At 46.1% G+C, this 10,515-nt stretch overlaps 1 protein-coding gene across 1 annotated transcript; it reads right to left on the reverse strand.

The window, feature by feature from the left end:
- Positions 1 to 256: 256 nt before the first annotated feature.
- Positions 257 to 10,515, reverse strand: LOC103614027 (group 10 secretory phospholipase A2). The gene is made up of 5 exons (XM_017731649.1): positions 10,382 to 10,515; positions 7,086 to 7,251; positions 3,577 to 3,590; positions 1,406 to 1,487; positions 257 to 531 (listed from the first exon to the last, which is right to left on the reverse strand). The coding sequence occupies exons 1-5, from the start codon at positions 10,422 to 10,424 to the stop codon at positions 333 to 335; spliced, it is 504 nt and encodes a 167-aa protein (XP_017587138.1). The 5' UTR covers positions 10,425 to 10,515; the 3' UTR covers positions 257 to 332.

Consider the following 10,515-nt stretch of genomic DNA (forward strand, 5'->3'; position numbering starts at 1 on the left):
AGGCCTTGTCCACTTTCTCCTGCTTGGGTGGCCTGTAGCAGACACCCACATCAGTGTCACCCTTACTAGTCTGCCCTTTAATCCTAACCCATAAGCTCTTGACTTGCTTGTTGTCCACCCAAAGACAGAGCTCGGTACATTCCAAGTGCTGTCTCACACAGAGGGTAAATCCCTCCCTCCCAGACCACTGTGCCTTCCTGGTCTGTCTCTCCTTCCCATAAACCCTGGCCTAACAGAAATTCTCTCACACCATTGCTAGAGCTGGAAAACGAGGGAAAATTTTATTCCAGCACCTTCAGGTTCAAATTGTTAGAAGAAAGGTCCTAAAAATATTATTCTGGCCCCCCATATCTGACATGGCAGGTGGGATGAGTCTGTCCACATAAAAAGTCTGGCCAGAGGATGAAGTGTGGATTGTACGGGGCTGCTCCCCAGCACTTGGCTGCTTCTTGATCACACAGGCACACCATTTTTTCACACCGGTCTGTCAGGTTATCTGCAAAAGAAAATGTGAGCCAAGGATGAGAGATTCTGTATCAAAGGCAAGAAACAGTTTTAGAAGGCATAATTCCCTAAAAAAGCAACTCTTAGGGATCAGAGGCTGTGGCAGCAGGACCAACATGTTGTGCTGTGAGTGGATCTGACCCTCCCCTGCCCTCTTTCTCTCAACAGATCTGACCTTAATTGTGACCAAGAGCATCAGAAAGTAGCAGCTAAATGTAAATTGGCAATGCTTATAAAAATCTGCCCAGCATGGAGCACTCCCTTCTAGAACTGTGTGAACTATGAGGGTTTAATTCAGCAGCCAAAGCTAAAAAAGGAAAATTATTTTATCTTAGCCTGAGGTAAAGATATTCCACCGTTCCTCAGTCAGTGAATTTCCTTTCTAACTCTTCCCTCTGCAAAACAGACTGATTTCAAAAGGCAAAAAAAAAAAAAAACAGCTTTGAAAGGAGGAGCCTCCCAGAGGGATATTCAGAAACCTGAGGGCATCAGGGTGCCCACCAGGCGTCCTTCACTCTTGCTGGATCAGTTGCTGTTACGTGTCTCTGATCACAGCAGAGGAGCCAAGAAGCTCTGCAGCAGGGCCAGGTACCTGATTTTTATGAGCCAGCAGCTAACAAAGTGATCAAAGTCGTACATGGAACTATATAGAATGCAACTGTATGACTCCATGACCATAAAGAACATCAAAGCCACTAGCTTAGAAGGCCACATTGCAAATGACTGAGTTTGGGTTAGTGAACCTCTCATCCCACCTATAGGTGGCTTAAATGCAGCTGTTGGGTTAGTATTATTTAAAAGCGCAGTGCCTTGTTTATTTGAGGCTGCTGCCATGGGTTATCTAACAGCCCCAAAACCCCGCACTAGGCAGTTTAATGTATAACTTGATGAGCCAGTGCACATGGGCTTTACTCCAAAACCAACTGCAACAAGTATAGGAACTTTTTCAGATTTCACTGGACTCTGATGGATAAACCCTGTATCTGAAAAATAAGAAAAGCCCATGTTTGCTAAGCTGGTCTGAATAATCACATATTTACTGGTAAAAGTGTTTCAAGGGTCCCATCAATGAGGACCTAAGGCCACTTTTTTCTTAGCTACCAGTCTTGCCTGATATTCTCCTTGCCCCTCTGTTCCTTGAGCTCTTCCCATGCTGTGCCAGCCACTGTTCATCTAATGTGAGTGCAAAAGTCTGGCTTTGCAACATTTCTATTAGAGCAGAGTGATTTTTTTGACCAGACCCCACAACTTACAGCCTTTTCTATATTCCAGATATCTATTGAATGAAATTTGCCTACAGGCAGTCGCATATCTGGACTGAAGAATATGTCTCTGCCAGTTATTTCATTCCACAAACAAAACTACCTAATGGTAGCAAAGAGAGAAGAAATCCCACGTAAAATGAGTTTCTATTTCTTTTACTTGAAAATGCCTGCATTTATGATACAGTGTCAGGCAGCAGGCATCTAATTCCTGTTGCACTGAAATGACAGCGCAAACAGCTCTGCTTCTAACACTTCTGGACATCATTACTCTGGGCCCAGCAAGCATGCCTGGAAATTTAACTCTTCATCCCTTTTGTTTGAATGGGATCAGACATTATACCTTCACATCCCAGTAAGACCTGCTGTGCTGTAGCCTGGGGTTGGAGATTTGCCTTCAGAGCACATTTCTATTGTTCCTCCTCACCGGGGATGTCCGGGGAAGTGAAGCCTGACAAGGGCTTGTGCAGAACAGTTGATGGATACATCAGGTCTTGCCTGGACATCAGTTAAGGAATTAATGGAATTCATTTAACTCATGCTTGTTGGCCAAGTCAGAGCAACTGCAGCCCCCTGCACTCCTATGGCACACGCGCCATGGACTCAGTGGTACATCACATATCTGCAGCTTGGATTGTTCCTTCACAGCAAAGAGAAACTGGGCTTTTCCCCATAAAATGACTAGCAAAAATATCAGTCAGCTATGGAAATATGGGTAGGCAGGAGGGAGGGCAGTTGTACATTAAAGTGACACATTCCTTTGCCAGCACTTTGTATTTAATAGGTTGTTCTGGAACTTGGAAAAGACCAGCTGCAGATGTGCTGTGTCCCATCCCCTATCTGCTGGCAGATCTTCAGCTGCTGGCGATGCTGAGGATTGCACCAGTAGAATATGGTCTTCTGATAAGGCAGAAATAGTCTTCTAATGTTCGAGCAAGTAGCTTTGGGGATTATGGGGATACGTTTTACTCTCACAATTTCTTTTCAAACTTTGTTTTACAATGGATTTTACCACCAGGAGCTTTTTGGAGACTTGTAAATACAAGTGACAAGTTCTAAAACTCAAGTCATCTGGTGTATGTCAAAACAAACTCTGCGAGACACTGACGGGCTGTGACTGCAATTCAAACCTTCTTGACTGGGTACCAGCTGTAGAGCTGAGCACAGCCCACACTCGCTGTCTGCCTGTAGCACTCGAGAGCATTTGATTCTGCACTGTTCAAAATCCCTGCTGGAACCCCAGGACTTCAGGCTGGAGCCCCACATGGGGCAGAGGTGCAGGCTGGCATCCTATTTAACCTGTCTTGCAGCCATGCTAAGTAGGCTGCCTCTTTTCTAGCAGTGCTTAAGGATAGTAAAAAAGTGGACAGTCCTGCTGGAGGTAGGGCCAGAATTGCAATGGGAAGAGCACCCTTGAAGACCTGCAGCTGTGGGAAGAGGCCAGCGAGGAGCAGGCATGCTTAACGCCAGCAAGCAGAAAGTCTCCAGGGACGCATCTGCATCCCTGCCAAACTTAGATGGCTTGTGGGCTCCATGGCCTCCACTCCCACTCTTCAGCCTGGGGAGATCTCAGGTTATCTGGAATGGGTTGTGCTGGGGCTCCAGCTTTCCTCCCAGCTCCAGCTGGGGACTCCTGGCAAGGAATGGGCAGAGAGCTTGGAAGAGAACGGACATTGCCTAAAGCAGCTTTGAAACCAGCTTGACAAACACAGACCTGCCTCTGGGGGCCCCAGAGTTCTTTGGTCAGCCTGGTGCCAGCAGAGGAGGCAGGGAAACCACCCCCCCCCTACAGGAGACAGCCTTTACTTACCGCTGTGGCAGCACCTGGGAGACATGAAAGGATAGAGTTTGGGTGTCTTCCTGCATTCCACTGTTGGCACAGACTCCAGGGCTGCTTTGCTCACACAGAGCTCATGACAGCAGAGTTCACCCCGGCCTGTCAGTAAATCATCTGTTGATGAACCAAGTATCCTGGCATCTTTGGGAAGGCTCACGTGTCTCAGGAGCTCGTTAATGTCATATTTTCTCCCATGACCACTGTACCTCTTCCTCTGAGCTTTTGCCCTCATGAAAGCATGTGTGGTCAAGACACGGTGATCTGGCTGAAAGGGAGCTGAAGTGTTCCTGTAAGTTGTGCTTTTGTGGCTCACTGGCTTAGGCTTAGACTCATCCCAAAATTTGGAACTGGGATGTTTCTTGCCTTCCTCAGTATCATCAAGAAGCTTCATCTCTTCAGTTCACCTGGACCGGCCACATGCTCCTTGGCCCATCCAGGTTCTGAGGGCTGGCTACAAATTAATTCATCTCAATGGCGAAATTTGTATCAGTTAACTTATGAACCTTAAAAATATCTACATCTAAGGCATTCACCTATCTTCCCTCTATGCACATCTGCACCATAGTTCATATTTTCATGCTGCAGAGATCTAACATAGAGTGACACAACATAAACTCTGTAGGACCACAGGATTTGGGGCACAATTCTGCTCCCCTTACAGCAGTTCCTCCTGATGATACCCACAGCTGCAGCAAGGTGACAGATAGCTTACAGCAGCACAAACTGAGAAGACTTTTGGCTCCTATTTTACAAACATCTGAAAGAACCGCCAAGGAACAAAGACTAAGGAATCCTATTGTTGTCCTTTGCCACCTTCAGATGGTCTCCTCCTGTCTGGAAATGCCCTTTGCTGCACCTGGGTCAGAGTGGTGCTAAGCTTTTAATAACCCGCTAACACTCAGTTACACCAACACAAACAGAGTCAACCAACACCATGGCAGAGCACTGGCCATCAGCTATGGCAAACAAACACGACTGTGTCACCTGGCTAGTAAACAACCTGCTCAAGACAGCCCTAATGGCTACAGACAGCTCCGGCTGGTCCGCAGGGATCAGCTGGCCAGACCCCTGCTGTTGAGCAAATGCCACTAAGGTAAGAATTTGTCACGTTGTGTGTGTCACATCAACAGCACCCTCATTGCTGTGCATATTTTCCTTTTGCTTTAACTTTGCGACAGAGGGGAAATCTTACTCTTCCCGATGAGTTTGCCGGGATTTAACAGTTGGACGCAATGATCTTAGAGATCTTTTCCAACCTTAATGATTCCATGACTTAGATGAGTCATATATGCATCCCTGCCTTTCATGGTGTTTTCAGGGAAATGCTGAGCACCCTCAGGTCCTACTTTACAACACAGGTGCTGCAGCAATCCAGGGGAACAAAAAGGAGAAGGAGGAACAAATCTATTGCCTCTATGTGGAAGAAATGCCATGATGTCTTGAAGTGATGGAACTGTGAGAGTGGAACAAAAGGGAAAAGGTAATTACTGACAACACCACATCAAAGTCAGTATGTGGAATAAACCTTATAAAAGGCTTACCCACTCAATGGCATTTTTTCCTTTTGCACATAAAAGAGAGGTGCTTAGAAGCACTCTAGCCCTGTCTAGACAGATTGACTGAATTACACACAAGAAAATTACTCCTTTTGTAAGGGTCTCGGTAACAAACCCAGAAGTGACAAGGGGGTGACTAATTTCAAACAGTGTTTGTCACTCACAGCCAGTAGTTTTGCCACTCTATTTCTTTTTTAGAATGGCAAATATGGAAAATAATGTGGTCACTTTGACAGGTGTGGGGTACTCAACTACACTACTCATTGCAGTAGTTCTTAGATACCAATTTCTCTAGCAAACAGAAAATGGAAATTTTTAGTGCCAAATCTAGTGTGGCATTGCTGATTCTTCCTAGTTAAGAACCTAAATAAATCTTTCAAGTTTTTCTACAGCAGCCAAACATTGCAGGTAAGGAATAATAATGAATGTACTTAGAGGATCAAGCCTCCCTTTTACAAACTACCTGATATTTTGAGGCATTTCCACTTGAAAAATCTCATTTTCTTCCTTTAGGATAAAATCCATACTCCAGGGAATTTAAACAACAGCAGAAACACTGCCTAATGAACACCTGGCCATATTTTACTCTCTCTTTTTCAGGGGTGCTGACTACTTGCATCTCCCAGGGTCACCTACATTTGGACATCACTCAGCCTCTATGGAAAACAGCTTTTAGTTCACTCTGCTGGCCCTTCAATAAAAGCCATACTCCAAATTAGTGAAGTCGTGTTTTACTTTAAAGGCTTTGTTATGAGATTTGTTAAATTGTTTAAATTGTTAAAAATAATTAAACACCTCACACACACTGCTGTGATAAGCAGGTCAAGAGGTATTACTGCAGTTACTCATCATTTGTGAGCCCCATATTGACTGTTTCATAGATGAAATGTTTCACAGACAAATAAAGGGACATGATGAGAGGGCTTTGGTAGTGAAACATCTCACTGCATTAATGAAGACAGCTCCATTAGTTTTAAGGGACAACTTCTCTCTCATGCCCACAGAGGCCTTTAACCTTGATGCCTTTTCTTCCTTTTCCCCTGCTTTTGCTGTCATGCAAACTCAGCAAAATTTGGTTTTGTAGCAATGTGCACTGTCTCCAGCAGCAAGGTATTCTGGAAAGCTCAGTTTCCTTCCCAGTGAGCTGCAGACTGCCTTCACCCCTCCTAAAAGCAGGGCTTGCTTACTAGTAGCACCTGGCCTGTTGACTGTAGGTAAAGATAGACTTGTGTGCTCTGACTCTGATATTCCAAACCTGGTGAGATTGCAAATAACAGGCTCAGAGCAGACAAGAGTTCACCATGCTCAGCTTTACTCGGATGCTCATTGCACAGTACAGGAAAGAAGCCTTTCATTGCAACACCTCCAACACTCCTTGGGAATAACAAGCTCAACATTTGCCCCACTAACTAAGAAAAGGGGAAATAACATGTTCTCCTCTCTTACTCTACCTTGATTCAATGTGAACTAACAGGCAGTTAAGGCAACAGGTTTGATTACTCCTTGCATCAATATGGATTTCTTCAAGAAAATAAACAGTGATATTCCCATCACTTCCATTTTAAGGACCTGGGTGAAATAACCCTCCAAATACCTTGGATTACTCTCCTTTTGTCAGGCAGGGTTTGATCTCTATGAAAAAAACATTCAGTTATTTCAAGAAATTACATCCTGGTTTCTCCTTTGCCCTCTACCCCACATAGTACAAGGTCCAAAGAGCTTTGGTGTCATCCAGAAGGAGGTTAAGCCCTCATTCACATCCCAAGAGATGCATGGGTCATCACTCACAAATCCCCAGTATGTTCATATGTACTAAGTTCCCTGTCCACAAGGCAGCAAATGAGTCAGTGGACTCACAGTAGCACAAACAAAGAAGGGTAGGGAGATTCGCGCTGCTTCTGGACACGTACTTGAGATTTTTCTTACCAATCTGTTTTATCTTTAGGCCAACCTCGTCCTCCCAGTCCACAGTAGCACCCATAGCCAATATATGCCAAGGGAGAGCGTCCTGTGCCACACGATATAGCTCCAGCCAGTTCCACGATTCCTCGAGTGTGCAGTGAATGGGATTTTCCCAGAGCACCATTCCAAACTGCAAAGACAGAACACGGTTACACACAAGGATTAAACATGCCTGCTGCTGATTTTCCTACAGTCCTTAAAGGGAGATGGTTTTGATTTTGACTGGTTGGTTGGGTGCAGCCCTGACAATCTAACTAGTCGTGACATTCAGCTGGCAAAGGGTACTCCGCAGGGAGCTTTGTCTGAGGCCTGGGATAATCAAAAGGTGGATGCAAAAATACCCGAGCAGGCTCTTTCTTCCATGGGAGCTCAATTCAAGCAGAACTTACTAGTTCTGGTGCACTGGTGTGTGATTGCAGCTGTATTGCACCCAGGAGCAGTGTGCCTGGTCCTGCACATCACAGAGCCCAAGCTGTAAAGCTCTGCAAGGTCTGTGCCAGCACCATGCAGGGCCAGCTGGGCTTCCCTGCACCCCAGAGCTCCCAAACCTGGGAAAGTTTTCCAGCTATGCTATGGTCCCAACTGGGACATGAAGCAGCAGACTACAACCAGGCAACCAGACCTAACCTGGGCTCTGTGGAAAGAAGTGAGGTTTCTATGTTGCTCAAGATTTTTTTCGTTATCAAAGTTTCCCCCACTATTCAGGATCCTTTAACCATTGTCCAGGTGGCAGAAAGTACTGACAGTGCTCTTAATCTGCACAGAGAGACAGCTATGAGTCCCTGAGCGTGAAGAGTACATACTTTGTCAAGGACAAAGTGCCTCCCTCAGCCAAGATGGATGTATCCTCTTTCTCTTGAGACTCTGGAAGTGCTGGCAACACTTGCATCTGTTTCCGTTATTATGTTCCACCTAAGTCATAACAGGTGGGCTGCATTAATTTAAAGAAAAAAGAAGAAAGGAGCTCTGTGTCAGCTGGAGAGTATGGATGGCCACCCAAGCCACTCTGGAGATTTGTGAATTACAAGTCTTTCAAACAGTCTCATGATTGTGCATGTTAATTTGCAACTTTTTTAGAAACCACAGACTCAGTCCTGCAGTGTTACGAACACCAAGAGTAGCCTGTCCCTAATACTCAACCCACTGTGATGCTCAGTTGCAAACGTTGCTGCTTATCATGCTATAGTGACAAGTAGGAGCATTTCATGCCTGGATTTACTGTGAAGGACCAAATGCACTTTGCACTGCTCTATTGGTAGGATGAAAATCCTCAACCTGACAGCCTAACCCATCTGCTCATCCCACCCATGCACAGCCACTCCAAAAACACACAGGGGGACCTTCGGGCATGCTTGGATGGAGAGGGAGGTGATGCCTGGGAGCTGGGAACGCGCCATTGAGGTTGCTTTGCCACCTGCCCCTGGCTATTGCAGCATGCTTGACCTCTTCAAAGTGTTGTGCAAACACGGGCTAATTAATCCCCTAAACCACCCAAGGACTCAATACTATTATTAAAACAGTTGCTTTCCTTTTAAAACCTAGCCTCTAATCCCCTTGCTTGGGCCTCTTCCCGCATCTCCTGGGCTAGCTTGCCCTCCGAGCCCAATCCAAGTGCCAGTGAAGACAAGGAGGGGCTCTCCCCATGAAGGACAAGGCAGGGCTTTGCTCCCTCTCCCAGCCTGACCCCCCAGCAGGAACGGGTGCCACCATTTTCACCCCAGGGACTGACACCTCAGGCTGTTCCAACACAGCCTCTGTCTGCTTCCTGGGGCATTCCTAGGGGATTCAATGCACATTCCTGAAAAAGCAAGCGGCTTCTCACCTGAACACTACTTAAGTGTTCAGCTTTCATGCTAAAAACACATTAGATGGGTTTTATTGAGAACTAAAGAGACCACTTATTTTCCTTGTCTAAACAGCAAGGCTCCAGAGTTAGAAGGGGGCTCAGCTCTCAGGGGAAATCACAAGTAGTGAGCTGCTTTGGATTTGGTGGTATAAATCATGCTTTTTCAACCTGTTGCAGTTTGCAGACCCTGAAAATGTTCCAATGGAGACAAAAACTTCTTTGTAGGCATTCCGGCCTTCTGACAAGCAGCTTGATTTTTTTTTTTCAGCTGTCTTTTGCTGGCCTCTTAAGCCAGGACTGCTGGGCTTGGTCTGTTGGCCATGGGCTGAAAATGGCTAAGGCTGGTATAAGGTAACTGTACCTCACCCAGAAGAAGAAAGGCCATTCTTCTTTTGGGGATATCTCTGAGGATCAGGGAACTGTAATTACAGTGCAGAACTGCTCATGAAAGTGAGTGGGAGAAAGCCCCAAAGGAAATGGAGTCCAAAAGACTCAATTAGTGGGCTTAGGGCTGCGTGTTCTGCAAGAGGCATCCAGGCAGCCTCTGATGTTCCTGTTCTTTGAAAGCTGTCTGGGTTTTGAGCCAGCAGCACATTGCTGCAGCTGAGAGGTCAGCCCCAGCAAGTACATTTTAATATTCAGGTGCACAGCTAATAACTTGACCAAAAACTGAAATTGCTTTCTCTACACTAGGCAGCCAAGCCAACACAGCCGGAAAGCCTTGAAAAAGTCTGAGTCTCCACAGCAGCCTGCTTCTAGCCAAATATCCCGTTAGCAGCACGTCCAATCATTAGTTAAACTACTAATGGAGCACCTTAGAGAAGAACATACCTGCAGAGAGGTGAGCAGAGGCGAATCTGACAACTTAGCGCTACTTCCTGCTTAAACTGGCAGCCTTTGCTGTAGATGAAGGCAGGAGGTTGTTTTTTCTTTCAAAAGTCTACTGCAGGTATAACCTCAGATATGCCAGTTTAGTGTTTTGCTGCCTCTGTGTGTAGGGGCTTTATGTTAGCCATCATTTATGGCTTTTATAAACAGAATTTTTAAAAATTATTTTAAATTCAGATGAGTTGGAAACTGCTCACTCCATGGCCACTGGTATAAAAAGAAGGTATTTCTATGAAAACAGACACTAACAACTCCGTAGCAGAAAACTATTAAAAAATAAAAAGACCTGTGTTTATACAGTTTATGCAAGCCATAGCTGGGGCTGGGAAGTGAGGCAAGCAGGCAGCTCACTTAGGCAGTCCCTCACTGTAAGGTTGAGGATTGTCTAGTGACACTTTTTTTCCTCACTTGGCCAAATCACACGGAGGTCCTGCCGTGAATCACGCAAAGCCGATGGCAAGGGGAGAGGCTGTCCCTGCACAGGGGGAGGCATGGCAGGGCAGAGGGAGCGAGGGGTGGTACTCACCTGCCTGAAGCAGCATCAGTGTGAGCAGCAGGCGGGGGCCCATGTGCAGATCGCTCCCACTCTCGCGTACTTCGGGGTTCGCCTGCCGGCACTCCGGCAGCGCCTCGCCGTGCTGCCGAGTGAGCCGAGGTGTG

The sequence above is a fragment of the Corvus brachyrhynchos genome, unplaced genomic scaffold (assembly GCF_000691975.1).
Source record: "Corvus brachyrhynchos isolate BGI_N302 unplaced genomic scaffold, ASM69197v1 scaffold3, whole genome shotgun sequence".
In the NCBI taxonomy this organism is placed as follows: Eukaryota; Metazoa; Chordata; class Aves; order Passeriformes; family Corvidae; genus Corvus; species Corvus brachyrhynchos.